This window comes from Eublepharis macularius, chromosome 7 (genome assembly GCF_028583425.1).
Source record: "Eublepharis macularius isolate TG4126 chromosome 7, MPM_Emac_v1.0, whole genome shotgun sequence".
NCBI lineage: Eukaryota > Metazoa > Chordata > Lepidosauria > Squamata > Eublepharidae > Eublepharis > Eublepharis macularius.
This window is the reverse complement of record NC_072796.1, coordinates 112,286,641-112,304,190: the sequence shown is the minus strand read 5'-3', so window position 1 is coordinate 112,304,190 and position 17,550 is coordinate 112,286,641. Positions and strand designations below refer to the sequence as shown.

Sequence of the window (17,550 nt, the reverse complement as noted above, 5' to 3'; positions counted from 1 at the left end):
CTGTAGGAGACTGTTTTTCCTTGGTTGTTTGATTCATCCTGGGTTTGATTGCTCTTCGGATTTCATTTCTGGAGTAGCCATTTGCCTGAAGTGCGTGGTTTAGATGATTAATTTCCTCATTGAGAAAGTGCGACGGATGTGTGAGCAGTATCTTATTCCAGGACACCAAAATACTGGACAACACTTCCAACTACTTTGTCAGACTGCACAGGGAAGCCATTGAAATTCACAAGCATAAGCAAAACTTCAACAGGAAAGAAGAAACCTTAAGAATGAAGAGAGCATGGTTTCCAGTTCTGAAAAACACCAGGCTAACAAAACACTCTATACCCGATAATAGCCCTGCAGAGAAGATTAGCACATCAAGCACCAATCCATATGCAAAAGAACCTCCTCAGGATACAGTGAAGCCTCCCGCCATTAGCATTCCACACCCTGGGAAACTCTCACAGGATGACTCAGCTCAACCCCACCCCTCCTGAGTAGATACAAATGACCTGCCAACATCTTTTCCACACTGTGACACTGAGAGATCTCTGTCTTTTGGTGCTACACCTCTGAAGATGCCAGCCACAGCTGCTGGCGAAACGTCAGGAACTACAATGCCAAGACCACGGCAATACAGCCCGGAAAACCCACAACAACCACCCATTGAAATCAATGGGTTTAGACTGGAGTAATTCTTCTTAGGATTGCACTGTTAGGCTGCTAACTAAAGGAACAAAACAGAAGGCCTGTGACACTGTAAAGACTACCAAAGTTTATTTCAGTATAAGTTTTCATGAATTGCAGCTCACATCCTCAGATATATTGAAAAATTTCATTGTTAGTCATTTAGGTGCCACTGGACTAATGTTTTATTCTCTATAACAGCAATTAACATGGAAGAAGCAAAAGGAACTTTCATTAAATCAATTCAAAATAGAAAACTTACGTCCCCCCACATGCTGTTGAAAATAGACCAAGAGCCAGCAGCAGGCAGGGCAGCCAGAGGCAATTTTCAGATGTAATGGATCATTTCATTATAGGAACATTTAAAGACCTCACATTTAGCAGCACATAAATTGAGCATATTGGAAGCTCCCCTGTCTTATGCACACTTTTGTGAACATGCACAGCTGTTGCCTAATGTAGGATGGAGACTAGTTTGGGGGCAGGCAATCTTTTGGGGCCAAATGGAGGTGAGAACAACAATGTAAGCCATATTGGTTAGAAAGGCAGAGTATAAATGATGTAAAATAATGATTTAAATTCATCTACACTGACTAAAATATAAATACAGTTAAAGATACATGTAAGATGAAAACTGGGATCTTAGTACAGTTTATTAATACCAAACACAGGGTCTGTACAAACTTATAAACGCTGCATTTGACAAACTGACACAGAGGCTATAATCTGAAGAAATATTATAGAATGTTTACTCCTAGGCACTTCATAAAATGAAGAGACAGGTTTACAAACTCAAAGTAATTTTTTTTAAGCTGTATATTGCCCAGAGTAGGCTCAAGGCAAGATTAAAGACAGATTTTTTTTTTAGAAACTGTTAAATAATCTGAAAACATTTACCAAATTTAGCTTTACTATAAACAGATAAAATATACCCACAGAAATGCAATTTAAGAAAAAAATTAAAAACAATTCAATCAGATTTCACTACTGGAGAAAAAAGGAAACTAAATATTTTGAATAAAACTTTATTATGATCATATCATTTATTTACCATTAGGATGAAAGAATATGCTTTCCCATAACAAAACGTGAAATCAAATTCAATATACACAGAGAAAAAACAGAAGCATCTTCAACTTTCTTCATCGAGCATCAAACACAACCACTGTAGTAGAGTTAAAGAAAAAAAGTTGGAAAGCATGTTTCCAACCTAACCCACTCTTAACACACTTGGTGGACAATACACTCTCTCACATAAACAACCAGAGCAAATGTAGCTGTGTCCAAGAAATTTATAAAAATAAGGCTTAATGGAGCCTACTTTCTTAACTATCTGGCGTTTGGCCAACGCAGTTCACTAGCTACTATTTGCAACAGGAGACCTGCACATACCTCCCTTACTCAGCTATTGCTCTCCTCTCCACTCAACCATACCATATTGTTTAATGTCAGTCTTGGAATTACTTATGCTCTGTTTCAGTATTTCTTCAACTCTATATTGGATTTTTGCTGATGTTATGTCTTTGTTAATTTGCATTTATATATCCTATGGCATTTTTATTAACATGTCCTTGATATTGACTGTACTAAGTGCACACTGTGTAATCCACCTTGAATTTCAGTGAGAAGGGTGGATTATGAAAAACAAATAAATACAGTGAACAACTGGTGTGCAGAAAGGGGAGCAGAAAGACAACGTCTTTGAGCCTAATGCTGATTTCCTTATCTGGATACTACAAAGATAGCTAATAAATAATTTGAATTTACACAAAGGAATTGGAAAATGTCCTGAACACATGCGATGTCTCCCCTCCACCGCAAGTTAACTAAAACGGTTACCTTTTGTTAGAAATCACCAACTCAGTTAACTCTTTCCTTAAATGTACCTTTACCCAGAAAAGATAGGGGAGGGTCAGACACAATGAGAAAGAAGGCATGAGCATTTGTGCTCCCCCCCCCCTCATACTTATGTCCAGTGGAACGTTTGCATCTTCTTTCATGATGTTCTGTTTAGGATCCACTGAATCCAATGGTAATTATTTGCAAAGTAAAGCATTTAGGATTAGTACATAAACTGCACTGATTTCAAGGGGATTTGTATCCTTAATACATTGCTACATTATAAGAAAGCATTTTATTGTCAAGTACATAACTATTCTGCCTATTTAGGGGAAGGGGAACACACTCAACCTTTGTAAATTTCCATACAAGAACTTCTTTAAAAAACTCAAATCCCTGCAAATTTTAACATGTAAAATGGACTAGAGCAGCATAAACATACATGAGCATGAAAAAGGCTACTGCAGCAGCAATACAATTATACTACAGAACAAATGTTAAAATCTCAGATGGTCAAATAAACATGCTAGAATTAAAATGGATTAAAAGGATACATCTTTTTGTTCTTTTCTTGTACATTATTCTGTAACCACATTCTCTGCATCGGATGGGATCTCTTGCTTTAATTTCATTTTCTGTATGACATTCTGAAAGTAAGAAACATCAGTACTTTGCCAGACCAACATCAAAAGAAATACAGGAAAGTAAAGTTTAATAAAAAAAAAACATTGTCAAAATAAAAACGATATGCTATAACAACCTCCCATTTGTAAAACTGCACAAACCCAACAAGTTCATAATAAGAAAACTCAAGCTGGTTAACTTTGTTTACTTTCCTAAAACTCAGCTCCTTGCTGTTTTTTGTAAATCCTGATAGCATTTCATCAGTTAGGACACGCAATTGCAAGTCTAACAGTGAAATCCTAATGAGAATTATCCCAGTTTAAGCCAATATAAATCAATGGACTTGGACTAGAGTCACTCTGCTTAAGATTGTACTGTAAGAGTACTTTCCTACAGGTAAGCTCTATTGAATAAAATGAGGCTTCTGAGTAGACCTGTTTAGGATTGTTCCCTAAATTGTTGGAATAGTATCCAAATACAATATTTAGACTAGTCAGTCACTGAGGTACATTTCAAAACTGGCAAGATTCATGAGTATGATAGAAAAATCACATTTCTCTGACATCATATAATATAACTAACATGATTAGCAAGCATACAGTACATATCCCAACTACCAGTGATGCACAGGTTTTTAAATAATTATAGAGCGGGCTTACCTCCACAAATGTATATCATGGGCTGCTGCTTGGGAGGTGGTACATCTTTCTGGGTGTCCATGTTCTGTTAGTAAAGAAAAAAGCGGAATATCCACATTGGTTACGGTGTTAAAACAAAAACACTTTCCTCATAAATCTTACTGCTGATGAAAATGAAAAAAAATGGAAGAAAGAATCTAGAAAGACAGCAGTGATGGCAAAATGGCTTTCAGAAACAGATTAAGCCGACAGAAAAGGAGCAGACGACAGAATTAAGCAGTAGCATTCCTCACTCTAATACTAGTCCATAATTTATACCTCATGGAGAGATTTGAAAAGTCTCAACCCGAAAAACGACAAGACAAAACAGGAACGACATACAAAATCTAGAGGAAAAAACAAAATACAGACTACTCCGGTTTAGCAGGAACAGTTTCACAAATAAATTAATCAGAAACTACAAAGCCTCACTACCAGAACGCATTATCCACGAACCTTTGTGGCGCAGTCTGATGACGTCACTACAGAATCCCAATACAGCCAATCGAGCTCCACCTTCCGTGCAGGACGCAGCTCAGGCGTATCATGATGCATAGATGTAATTGTCGCACCGCCTCCCTTCATTAGCAATTGTAATTCATCTGCTTTAGCAATTTCATTACGGGAAGAGCGTGGAAAGTAGTCCCGCTTAGCTGCATTTATTTATTTGCATTTTTAGCAAACGCTTGTTCAAAGACTACTCTCTAATTTTACATCATAATAATCCTTAGTTTTTGTATTTAGATACTGTAAATTTTATTTTATAGCCCCACCACGTATCGCTTTCAATTAAGAGAAGGCTTTCAGAATTTTGAAAAGTAGATATACTATGCAAAATTTATAATGCGATTACAGTGCAATCCTAAACTTTTCTGACATGTTCTAAACAAGATGCTTTTACAGACTCCTTTAGGGCTTCAAATCAGATGAGAATGGGAATTTATTTAACCATTTATAAACCGCGTTGTTTATCCTTAAACAGAAAAACTAATCCAGAAACAGAAAAACTAATATAGAAAAACTAATCTAAAAACCTCCCAAATCAATTAACAAAACATTATTAGCGTTAAGAAATGTTATTTAACGGGTTTTACTGTCAAGAAAGCGTCTTTAGGATTATAGCCTAATGGTGAGAATAGCACGTTTTCAGTGCAGGACCTGTCAGCTCAGGCGCTGAGTGGTTTACTCCGGTTCAGTTTTGCCATATACAAATTCCCCAATTTAGGGTTGCAGTTTTACATACATTTACTTGTGAGTTAATTGGACAAGGCAGGACTAGAAGCAAGAGTGCAATTTAAACTGAAGTTTCGACTCCATGCATTAGACTTTTAAAAAATCATGTGTAGGGTTTGATGTATCCTGTGAATTCCCTCACCAGTGAATACTGGTTATTTCGGATCACCTAAAATAGCTTGTAGTTAAAAGTTACTAGAATCTCGGATTCTGTTCCCTCCACTGACTGACTTTGGGCTATTTGCACTCTCAACCTAATCCATCTCACAGGACTTGAGATAGCTCACAGGATAAAACGAGGAACCTGAGCGCCTTATAGGAAGGGGGTGGGGTAACAATGTACTAGTTTGGTAGCGATTCTTTAGACTGTGATCCTACCCATACTTACCTGAGAATAAGGCCTTTTTTACACGAACGATTTTTGTCGCTTTCGGCTGATACCTCTTCGGGTTTTCTTCTGAATTCCGGATGCTTAACTCTCCCTTCAGATTTCAATACTGCGTTTCAAGGTTTCTCTTCCAAATGTTCCCATTAAATGGGATTCACATCCGAATAGACATACATAGATTCCCGAAGCAGAAGCCTTTAATCTGCCTTTAAACTGCCACTACTGATTAACTAACAGTGCATCCCTAATGTCCCACCTTACTTCCTCCTTGAATCCATTGAAATCGATGAGTTTAGACTGAAGTAACTCTGCATAGGATTGTACCGTTAGCGCTCCAAGCTCTTTTCTTTACCTATATCATTTGCAACAATATTATAGGCAAACCCAATTCCATCAGATCTTGCAAGCTAAGTAGAGTCAGCCTTGGTTAGTAATTGGATGAGAGACCTACAAAGCCAACCAGGTTCTCTTTGCAGAGGCAGGCAGTGGCAAACCACCTCTGTTAAGTCTCTTGCCTTGAAAAACCCACCAGCTGTCGCCATAAATCGGCTATGACTTGACGGTTCTCTTCACTATCATTTTAGGATTGATTAGTACTATTATCCCCAGATTACAGATAGAATGAAGATACGGAACAAGCTAACTCATCGACAAGGCGAAATCTGCACTAATGACTTCCAAGCTCCGACTCTTACAGCGCAATCCTAAACACTGTAATTTCAATGGGTTTAGACTGGAGTAACTCTGTTTAGGATTGCACCATTAAACAAGTTGTCTCTGCTGTGGAAGAACCTGCACTTTCTTCCATTTTACTCAGAGCTGGGTGGAGTGGGAATTTTGCTCCTCCACAATGATGGAGAGTTATGGAATCAGGGTGGGTGTCGCTCTTTTGGATTAACTACTACGGACTGTCAGGCGCGCTTTTGTATAAAAGAATAGGGGAAAGAAAGAAATGTGGTAGTTCTGTAAGGCAACTTAGAAGAAACCAGCGGAGATGATCAGAAGCAAACTAGACACAACAGGCTAAAGTGAGGTGGGGTAAGAGGAGGCTGAGAGTGATGGTAGGAAGCGTGCGTTTGGAAAGGACCGGGGGGGGAGCTTTTATTTTAGTTAAATAAAAATACCAAAGGACAACAAACACCCAGAATGCCTTGGGACTGAGCCCCTCAGGAGAGGCTCCTTGAAATAGCTCCTTGTTCAGCCCGCCTGAACGTGTTTCCCCTGTCAGCGCAGGACCGCAGCTTCTCCTCCCGCCTCCTCGGTTATGCTCTGCCGCTTGGTGTTGCGCTGGGCTCCTCTCCTAGAAAGCTGCGCCGAAGGGGGAGGAGGCGAAGCGACAGCAGTTGGGAAAGGCGGGTAGTTCAAAACCGAGCGAGGGAAACCTTCAAGCCAGGCGCACGCGGGCAGCCGCTGCTTGGTCAGGGAGAGGCGGCTCTTTCCTCCTCGCTAGGGCAACGCTTTGGCGCTGAAGCGAGAAGGGAAGCCCGGAGCTGCAGTTGCTGCTGCCCTTTCCTTTTTCTTTCGCTAGGCAAAGAGCAGGACCCATCATTCTCAGGGCTTGCCTCCAGTTCCCGTCAGCTTTTGGGATGGGCTCGAATTCATTCCCCCTTTTCACCTGGCTTTATTTGCTTCTCTGAAGCAAATTTACTTCCCATCCCACTTTGGGGGGCCTTAAGCGTTCATTCGTTCCTCTCCTCCCCGGCTCGCAGGAGGATTTGAGTGTGTGTGAAGCTGTTCCTGTAACTCAGGCAAGGTGACTGAAGCCTTCCAGGGCTGATTCAGTTCATTCTGCTAAGAATGGGATTTAGTTGATGAATTAAGAGACTGATTTATTTGAACATACTTTTGACCATGTTCTCTAAGCTTACTGAATAGTACTCTAATGTATGTTATTGGGTTTCTGAAATCTTGGAAGTCTTAAAAAAACCTGGATTTTACCCTCAGGTTAAAAGGGCATTTTGATTTTAAACTTGGAAATCTTCTGGTGAAGCTATCCTGGCCTTCAGATTAAACAGGTAAGTAGGGTTATGCCTGTCTTCCAGATGGAAGAAATTCACCCATAGTCAGTTTTCAGTGTATCATCAGTTCAGGCAACACTAATTGGATGGGAGCAATTTATTTCAGGAATATCTGCCCTGAAAGCAGTTAAGGGTGAGGGGACATTATCCATGTTTGCTCTAGGGATGACTGGCTTCCTCTTAGCTCTAAACAAATACAGGCAAATACATTGGATTCCTAACCTACAGGTAACATCTCCTAGTATTACAACTAGGGGTGTGCAAGCCAAAAATTTTCGGCTATAGCCGAAAGTAGAAAGCCGAAAGAAAATTCTCTATCGTTAAAGCTGAAAGCCGAAACAAGAATCTCTTTCGGGATTCGGGATTCGGGATTCTTTCGGCATTATTTCGGCATTCTTTCGGCTTTTTTCTATGGGAAAATGCCTCCGTCTTCCAGGACGCCTGGAGGAGGCATTTTCCCACCGAATAAGCCCAAAATTGGTGGGGACCTTCCTCTAACCCTTCTCTAACAACCACCCAAGTTTCAGACAGATTGGACTTTGGGGGGCCATGTTATGGCCCCCCAAAGCAGGTCCCCCCATCCTCCCATAAAGGAGCATCTTCTTCATTATTTCCTATGGGGAAAAAATGAAGAAGCAGGCTTCCTTTGCCAGGGGTGGCATTTTGCATGCAAAATGCCCCCTTACCCTCAGGGGCCCTTCTCCCACCCCTCCTCCCACCCCCCACCAAGGCTCAGCCTGCTCCCACTTGGGGGGGCCATTTCATGGCCTCCCCAAGTAGGTGCTCTAATCTCTACCACTGACAGCTGGGGGAGGCTTGTGTTGCCAGGGGTGGCATTTTGCATGCAAAATGCCCCCCAACCCTCTGGGGCCCTTCTCCCACCCCTCCTCCCACCCCCCACCAAGGCTCAGCCTGCTCCCACTTGGGGGGGCCATTTCATGGCCTCCCCAAGTAGGTGCTCTAATCTCTACCACTGACAGCTGGGGGAGGCTTGTGTTGCCAGGGGTGGCATTTTGCATGCAAAATGCCCCCCAACCCTCTGGGGCCCTTCTCCCACCCCTCCTCCCACCCCCCACCAAGGCTCAGCCTGCTCCCACTTGGGGGGGCCATTTCATGGCCTCCCCAAGTAGGTGCTCTAATCTCTACCACTGACAGCTGGGGGAGGCTTGTGTTGCCAGGGGTGGCATTTTGCATGCAAAATGCCCCCCAGCCCTCTGGGGCCCTTCTCCCACCCTTCCTCCCACCCCACACCAAGGCTCAGACTGCTCCCACTTGGGGGGGCCATTTCATGGCCTCCCCAAGTAGGTCCTCTCAGCCCCTAAAGTCCACCCCTTACAGCCCCACACAAACCCAATTCCCCCCCAGCTGCCGCACACAGACCCAAATCCCCACATTAGCCCCTCACAGACCCAAATCCACCCCCACCTGCCCCACACCCATAACCCCAGGAACAGGCTGGCAAAGGCCAGCCCTCTCCCTTTGTTCCCTATGCTGGGAACTTCTAAACTCTCTTTCCCTGGGCAATTCTGCACAGCCCAGGGGTGCCACAATGGTGGGCACACTTCTGAGTGCCAGCTGGTCCCTGTGAAAGAGCACCTGAACCACAGACACCCTCCCTCAAATTCCCCCACCACCTACAGAGATAGCTGGCCAGCCAGCCCCATTGTTCCCTATGATGGGAACCAACTGCACAACAAAGAATAAAACAAGAACAACACAAAATAAAGTTTTTAAAAAATTATTTTCTCCCTTCCAAAGTACAAGTAGGCAAAGCATTATGACACATTACACCAGCAGTCCCCCACACAGAAAAATAACACAACTCACTTAACATCAGAGAATCACAAAGCACGATTCCTGTCAAAAACACTTTATTTCTTGAACAGCTTTAGGTTACACAGCAGGGGGGAACACCAAAGGGCTTGGCAGCAGTATCTTACACAAAAATAACACAACTCACTTAACATCAGAGAATCACAAAAGCACAATTCCTGTCAAAAACACTTTATTTCTTGAACAGCTTTAGGCTACACAGCAGGGGGGGGACACCAAAGGGCATGGAAGCAGTATCTTACACAAAAATAACACAACTCACTTCACATTAAAGAATCACCCCAAAAAATTGCTGTCAAAAGCACTTTATTTCTGTAACTGCTTTAGGTTACACAGTAGGAAGGCACCACAGAGCAGGAAAGCAGTGTACTACACAAAAATAACACAACTCAATTCACATCAGAGAATCACACAAACACAATTGCTGTCAAAAACGGTGAAGTGGGTTGTATTATTTTTTGTAGTACATTGCTATCATGCCCTTTTGTGCCCTCCTACTGTGTAACCTAAAGCTGTTCAAGAAATAAAGTGTTTTTGCCAGGAATTGTGTTTTTGTGATTCTCTGATGTTAAGTGAGTTGTGTTATTTTTGTGTAAGATACTGCTTCCATGCCCTTTGGTGTTCCCCCCCTGCTGTGTAGCCTAAAGCTGTTCAAGAAATAAAGTGTTTTTGCCAGGAATTGTGTTTTTGTGATTCTCTGATGTTAAGTGAGTTGTGTTATTTTTGTGTAAGATACTGCTGCCATGCCCTTTGGTGTTCCCCCCCTGCTGTGTAGCCTAAAGCTGTTCAAGAAATAAAGTGTTTTTGACAGGAATCGTGCTTTGTGATTCTCTGATGTTAAGTGAGTTGTGTTATTTTTCTGTGTGGGGGACTGCTGGTGTTATGTGTCATAATGCTTTGCCTACTTGTACTTTGGAAGGGAGAAAATAATTTTTAAAAAACTTTATTTTGTGTTGTTCTTGTTTTATTCTTTGTTGTGCAGTTGGTTCCCATCATAGGGAACACTGTGGCTGGCTGGCCAGCCATCTCTGTAGGTGGTGGGGGAATTTGAGGGAGGGTGTCTGTGGTTCAGGTGCTCTTTCACAGGGACCAGCTGGCACTCAGAAGTGTGCCCACCATTGTGGCACCCCTGGGCTGTGCAGAATTGCCCAGGGAAAGAGAGTTTAGAAGTTCCCAGCATAGGGAACAAAGGGAGAGGGCTGGCCTTTGCCAGCCTGTTCCTGGGGTTATGGGTGTGGGGCAGGTGGGGGTGGATTTGGGTCTGTGAGGGGCTAATGTGGGGATTTGGGTCTGTGTGTGGCAGCTGGGGGGAATTGGGTTTGTGTGGAGCTGTAAGGGGTGGAATTTAGGGGCTGAGAGGACCTACTTGGGGAGGCCATGAAATGCCCCCCCCAAGTGGGAGCAGGCTGAGCCTTGGTGGGGGGTGGGAGGAGGGGTGGGAGAAGGGCCCCAGAGGGTTGGGGGGCATTTTGCATGCAAAATGCCACCCCTGGCAACACAAGCCTCCCCCAGCTGTCAGTGGTAGAGATTAGAGCACCTACTTGAGGAGGCCATGAAATGGCCCCCCCAAGTGGGAGCAGGCTGAGCCTTGGTGGGGGGTGGGAGGAGGGGTGGGAGAAGGGCCCCTGAGGGTAAGGGGGCATTTTGCATGCAAAATGCCACCCCTGGCAAAGGAAGCCTGCTTCTTCATTTTTTCCCCATAGGAAATAATGAAGAAGATGCTCCTTTATGGGAGGATGGGGGGACCTGCTTTGGGGGGCCATAACATGGCCCCCCAAAGTCCAATCTGTCTGAAACTTGGGTGGTTGTTAGAGAAGGGTTAGAGGAAGGTCCCCACCAATTTTGGGCTTATTCGGTGGGAAGATGCCTCCCCCAGACGTCCGGGAAGACGGAGGCATTTTCCCATTGAAAAGCCGAATGAAAGACGAAAGAATCCCGAAACGTTTCGGCTTTTTTCTTTCGGCTACCCGAAACGTTTCGGGATTCCCCGAAACGTTTCGGCATTCCCTGAAAGAAGCCGAAACACTTTTGTTTCGGCATTCTTTCGGCATTCTGAATGCCGAAACGCACATCCCTAATTACAACTGATCTCCAGACAACAGAGATCCGTTCCCCTGCAGAGAATAGCTGCTTTGGAAGGTGGACATCGTGGCATATTCTGAGGGCCTTCATGTCCCCAAACCCCACCATCCTCAGACTCCACCTCCCAAATCTCCAGGTATTTTTCAACCCTCAGTTGGCACCCTATAATTGCACTTAATTTGAAAGGGAGATGGCAGAGTTAAAACTAAGGTTTCAGAGCAAGCAGTTTTGGTAGGCGCATCCATGTACTTTGTTGGCTGTCTAAACAGTATCTCAAAGACCATCTTTAAAAGTCATGTTCCCAAACCAATTAAGTTGTTTTGCAAAATGCAGTCAGTGACCTATAGTTTTCTATTAGTGTAACAATTAAACTCTAATATACACATTTATTTAGACAATGAAGAAAAGTAGAGTATTTGTAAATTCTGTTTTCCAAGAAATTGTTGATAATGAAACTTGGTACAGTTATAGCTCATATAGAAGTGATAGTCCTTTCCTGTTGCTTATTCTTGATAGTATCATATGTTTTTTCTGTTTCAACACAGAGGTTCCATTTTTAACTCCGAGTAATAACTATTCATCTTTATTAAAAAATCCATGAAGTTTCATAGAATCATAGGGTTGGAAGGGACCTCTTAGGATCATCGAGTCCAACCCCTGTACAATGCAGGACATTCACAACTATCTCCCCTCCCCATACCCTCAGTGACCCCTGCTCCATGCCCAGAAGATGGTAAAAATCCCTAGAGATTCTCCCAGTACTTTAAAACAATTGCTAACCTGAGTATCCAGGTAGCTGTGATTCTCCCACTAACTCCTGATCCTTTTTTTCATCCACTCTGCCATGCTGTTCAGCTCAGCTGGTGTCCAGCTCAATACAGTGGGGTGGAGGGAGTCAGGCAAAAAGTTAAGAGAGGGGAAAACTGGTAAGAGAAGCCAAGGCCACCTAGTGATTTCATTCAATGATGGTTTTCAGCGTATAAGGGGACTCTCCAGGTTGCAGCCTAATGCCATAAAGTCATTTGTGAGTGTGGCCACTGCAACATAATTGTAGCAGTTACTGTATGCATTGTGCGCAGTTCTTCAGTTTTATTCCTGAATTTTCTGCTAATCTTTTTCAATTTATGATCTTGAGCTCATACCCTGAAAATCTAGTTGGTCTGTAATGTTCTACTGGACTCGAATCTTGCCACCTGCCTGAAATTGTTTTCAGAATAACTTTTCTTTTGGCACTTCAGTATAATTCACAGCTATATAATACTCCTTTCAGTCACATTTATTTTTAAATTATAAAGATTCTCTAGATTTTATTCAGAAAGAGGACTGATAATTTCAGTTTTTGCTGTACTTTAAGAAATTAGAATTTCCAGCAGAAATATGAATAGGAACTTGACAGAGATTGAGGGTAAAGGCAAATATTACCCTTCCCTTTTAACTCCCAGTACCATCTGTTAGTCATATTAATATATTTTGATAGGAATGTCTCTCCCTGTTACTTTGTTATTGGAAAAATATAGTGTACAGGTGGTTTAACAAACATGATGGACTCTTTCCTTGTAAAATAGAAAAGAGTCCAGTAGCACCTTTAAGACTAACCAACTTTACTGTAGCATAAGCTTTTGAAAACCATAGTTCTCTTCGTCAGATGCATCAGAAGAAGCGAACTGTGGTTCTCGAAAGCTTATGCTACAGTAAAGTTGGTTAGTCTTAAAGGTGCTACTGGACTTTTCTATTTTGCTACTACAGACTAACAGGGCTAACTCCTCTGGATCTTTCCTTGTAGAACATGATAGGGCAGAGGTGAGACGAAACTCCCTTACCTATGTAGTGCCAGAGATTGTGCTTTCTACCATTGATGGTACTTGGCCTTCAATGACTGTTAAATGCTTGGGAGTCTTGCTAAATTCAGATCTCCTGGTGGAGAGGTATCTATGACTGCAAAAAATACTTTTTCTCAGCTACATCTAATTAGCAAGCGGACTTCTTGTTTGCAGATGCCTCACCTGGCCATGCTGACCCATGCTTCAGTACTCTCAGGCTAGATTACTGTAACAAGTTCTGCCTGGGGCTTCTCTTGAAGACAATCCAGAAGCTGCAAATGATGTAAAATGTGACAGCTCGTTTGTTATCTAGGGCTAGTTGTATTCTGAGATTCTTTGACTAGGTGCCATAGTCCACAGATCCAATTTAAGATACTGGAGCTCACCTTTAAAGCCCTTCATGACCTGGAGCCCACATACTTGAAGTATTGTCTTTTCCATCACATTTTCATGCAGCAGCTCCATTCTACGCCCTCCCCCAGTCTATTATCAGTTCCTCCTTTGTGTAGGGCACATATTCCCATGGTCCAGACTTAGACTTTTTCAACGACTTCCCCATACTGCTGGAATAGCCTCCTGGAAAAGGTCAGGGCAGCTCCTCCCCACCTCGATTTTGCGTGAGGATACAAAACAGAGCAGTTCCAGAGGGCTTTGAGGGCAGCTTGATCCTGGGTAAGGGGGAAATACTCTACATGTTGGGGCCTACGTTGTTTTTAATCTTATTTTTAATGTCTGTTTTATTAAGATGTTTTGTGTGTATGTTTGTTTTTGTTTTTAACACTGATGTTATCCACCTGGGGTCCTTCAATGCCTGGTAGAAATATGGGTATGTAACTAGATTGACTGAATGAATTATTGCCAACTGGTCCCCATTCTGTGGTTGGCAGTATGCTTCTGCATTCTGCAGCTGTGACCAGACAAGAAGATCCCCATATAAGGTTCATCACTGAAGACTCAAGGTTTCAAAGTAACGAATATAACTTTCCTTGCTTAACTTTTAAATGTTTTAATGTAATATCAGCTGTTTCTGTCCTCAGCATCTTGGGTAATGCCTACGCAGTTGTGGAATGCTTCTTATTTAACTGCAGTCTCCTTGTAAATCCATCAGGGTAAGTATAAAACATTACTGTTTAAAAAGACCCACTGCAAAAACTGGCTAGGGTTCAAAGTAATTATGATATCATATGACCATTTTTTTCTCAAACACCTCTACTACTACTGTCGCTACCCATTCTCCAATGCTGAATGGCAAACTGCTTTTGAAATAACAACAACAACAAAATTCAACTTATATACTGCCCTTCAGGATGACTTAACACCCACTCAGAGTGATTTACAACGTATGTCATTATTATCCCTACAACAAAACACCCTGTGAGGTGGGTGGGGCTGAGAGAGCTCCTAGAAGCTATGACTGATCCAAGGTCACCCAGCTGGCTTCAAGTGGAGGAATGAGGAATCAAACCTGGTTCTCCAGATTAGAGTCCTGTGCTCTTAACCAGTACACCAAACTGGTGTGTAGAGTGGAAGTTTCAAAAACAATATGTGATATGGCACTATTCAATTTTTTTTTACGGTAAAAACTTCCTTTGGCTAGCAAGCTCAAAGGAAGATGATTTAAATGAGGATTGATTTAAAGCACCTAGGAAAAAAAAGATCAACTTTAGACAGATTTAAATCAAGTTTTCTGTTTTGAAATTCATATGAAAGATGGGGAAATGCTGAAGTAGCTGCTTTGGGTCCCCTCTGAAGAGAAACAATTGTTATAAATACCTTAAATTCATAAGCGCTCTGAACAAATATGCTTTTGCTATTAAATAGATCCTTCATCCAATCTAGGGGCATAAAGCAAAAATTTTCATTATGTGTCTTGTGTGCTATTTGTAGTACAGAATTCTGTCTGCTTAGGAATGAAATGTTGCTTATATATGGCTACTAAGCAAATATGCTTATTTGAAGGCTAAGTCTGCAATCCTATGTGTAATGGTTTGCATGAAATATATTTAATTTGGATTTTATTTCTGCTTGCTAATGTGGAGTTTTTCATTGTTAATGTGAGTTTAAATGCATGCCTCTAAAGAAAGGAGGGGGTGGGTGATGGAAGAGTGATTTGATTGGATAGTAGCTGTATCCTAGTGTCAGTCAGTCATTGTTTATTGTATTGTATTGACCATAGGTTGAAACAATGTAAAACAACACATACTATTCCACATACTAAAATTCCAAAATTAACAAAAAATTAAGAAAATTACAGTACAATATAATACAGAACAAAATGTCATAGCGTCGAGACCAAATTAAAATATATTTAGAACTGTTTTAACCATTATACTGTTTCATATAATTCAATCTAATCCTTGTAGCTGCTAATGCAAACAAAGCAACTCTGTTGGAAACAAAATGATCCTCATCGGCAAGCAGAAATATTACTTTATCCAAATCTGAAAGTCCTTCCCACAAAGATACAATATTAATAAGGAATTTATTTTGAGGATCCAATAAGAGAGGACATCTCAGAATATAATGGATCAAATCATCTACTTCTCCCACAGCACACACACAGAGTCGTAGAGGGGCAGGGACACTTAGAAAGAAGCCCATATGGACTGCAGAGGGCATAGCTTGAAATCTTAAGCTAGTAAAGGCCATCCTTAATTTCATTGTGGTTAAGGTCCTTAGATAGGATGATCTAATATGATCTTTCTTTATAAATATAAAAAAGGAGCCACTTTAGATTGAACAATTGCATGACTGTCTGCTTTCCCATCCATTTTGAAGACCTGTTGGACACAACTGGTGTCCCGAATGTCCCTTTAGCCAATCATAATAAGAGACAGATGCGGAGTCCTGCAGATGAAGCAATCTATAACCGTTTATTAAACGATGGAGAAATGAAGGTTACACAAAGAGCAAGAGGTCCCCTCGTGTCCTACGCTCATCAAAGCTACAATAGCAGTACAAAACAATTAATATCTTTTGGTTAATTATAATATTTGTTATTCTATTGGCTCAGAGAATACAGTGTCCCCCATTGGCTCAAGTGGGCGACCACCTTTTATGATACAAGTGTCTAAGGGTATTCTGATTGGAAGAAACAACTTAGGTCAACAGCATAGTTACAGCATTACCCGATTGCAATTTCTTATCTTATCGGTCCTTGGTTTTATCTCTGGAAGGAACATCTTCCTTCCTTTCTCACATATCTCTTTCATGGGCTTCTCATTCATGCCCATTTCTTTGGTCTATGTAACATTTAATAGCGGCGCCCCAGTGCAGCTTCTTGCAACCTTGAGGGCTTCAAGCGGAGAATATTCTTCTGGGTTCCGTGGGAGAGAAACGTCCTCCTCCCCTGGAATGTGCTTATAATTACATTTAGTCCCCCTTCTCTGCGTTGTGGTTTTCTTTCTCAGCCTTGAGAGATGTTGCTAATCTAGCTAGCTCTCATTGCAACATTTTGCATGGGCAGTTTCACAAAGGGGTTTCTATATTAAGTAAGAAAGGTGTCAGAAATCAAACAGGTGTTACTTAAACTTATTAAGCGCAATCTACCTGATAGCAAGCTTCACAGTACTTTGATCTTACATTTCACAGTGATTTACATGTGTAACATACATTCTGCTTTGGTCTTTTGTTTCAAGTTTCATTTTCTTGCAAGTTGCATTACAAATACTGCATTAGCTCCTGAGAATAGTAAAAGTGCATAACAGTGATAGAAGGCACATAAGGTACATAAAATCTCTTTCATTAAATCCATTTCCCACAGACCCAATCCCTAAACTCCCATCCTGATCTGTTAGGTCTAATTAGGTCATCTGGGATTACATACTTGGACTGTATATAGCCCAAATATTCCTTATAGGTCTTAACATGTGTCAAGAGAAAGCAAAAACTTTGATCGCACAGCAAGTCCTGAGGATAATCTAGGTTTTTCATCCAATCAGACAGGACTCTACAATTAGCTCTAGCTTTCAGAGAAGAGATACCAAGCTTAGCTCTCATTAGTGCCACTGAGAGCCCTTTGGCAACACAAGAAACCATGTCATAAAATTTTGAATTGTTTCCAATATGTCCAGGATCTGCTCTCCCCAGCCCCAAATTTCAATCCCATAGAGGAGACTGGAGATCACCTTACTCTCATACAGCTTGATGACAGGATTGACCATTCCACCACCCTTGGAAAAGAAAAATTTCACTATCGCCCCCACAGTCTTCATGGAGGAGGACTTTAACAGTGTTAAGTGAGGTTGCCATGAGAGAGTTTCTGAGAACGTTATTCCCAAATATTTATATGTGCTACACTGTTCAATCTGTATACATAAGATCCTCCAAACTGACTTTCTTGGTCATTTCCTGAAAACCATTAC

The 17,550-nt window shown here is 41.7% G+C and overlaps 1 protein-coding gene across 3 annotated transcripts; it reads right to left on the bottom strand.

The window, feature by feature from the left end:
- Positions 1 to 1,681: 1,681 nt before the first annotated feature.
- Positions 1,682 to 4,285, bottom strand: POLR2K (RNA polymerase II, I and III subunit K). 3 transcript variants are annotated; one of them, XM_054985384.1, is made up of 4 exons: positions 4,269 to 4,285; positions 3,795 to 3,858; positions 3,066 to 3,158; positions 1,682 to 1,837 (listed from the first exon to the last, which is right to left on the bottom strand). In XM_054985384.1, exons 2-4 carry the CDS (start codon positions 3,853 to 3,855, stop codon positions 1,815 to 1,817), a joined length of 177 nt encoding a protein of 58 aa, XP_054841359.1. In that variant the 5' UTR covers positions 3,856 to 3,858; positions 4,269 to 4,285; the 3' UTR covers positions 1,682 to 1,814. The 3 variants fall into 3 exon arrangements, with proteins under 3 accessions (XP_054841359.1, XP_054841358.1, XP_054841357.1); XM_054985383.1 differs by having other exon boundaries at positions 4,248 to 4,279; XM_054985382.1 differs by lacking the exon at positions 4,269 to 4,285 and adding an exon at positions 4,092 to 4,261.
- Between the last annotated feature and the right edge of the window lie 13,265 nt (positions 4,286 to 17,550).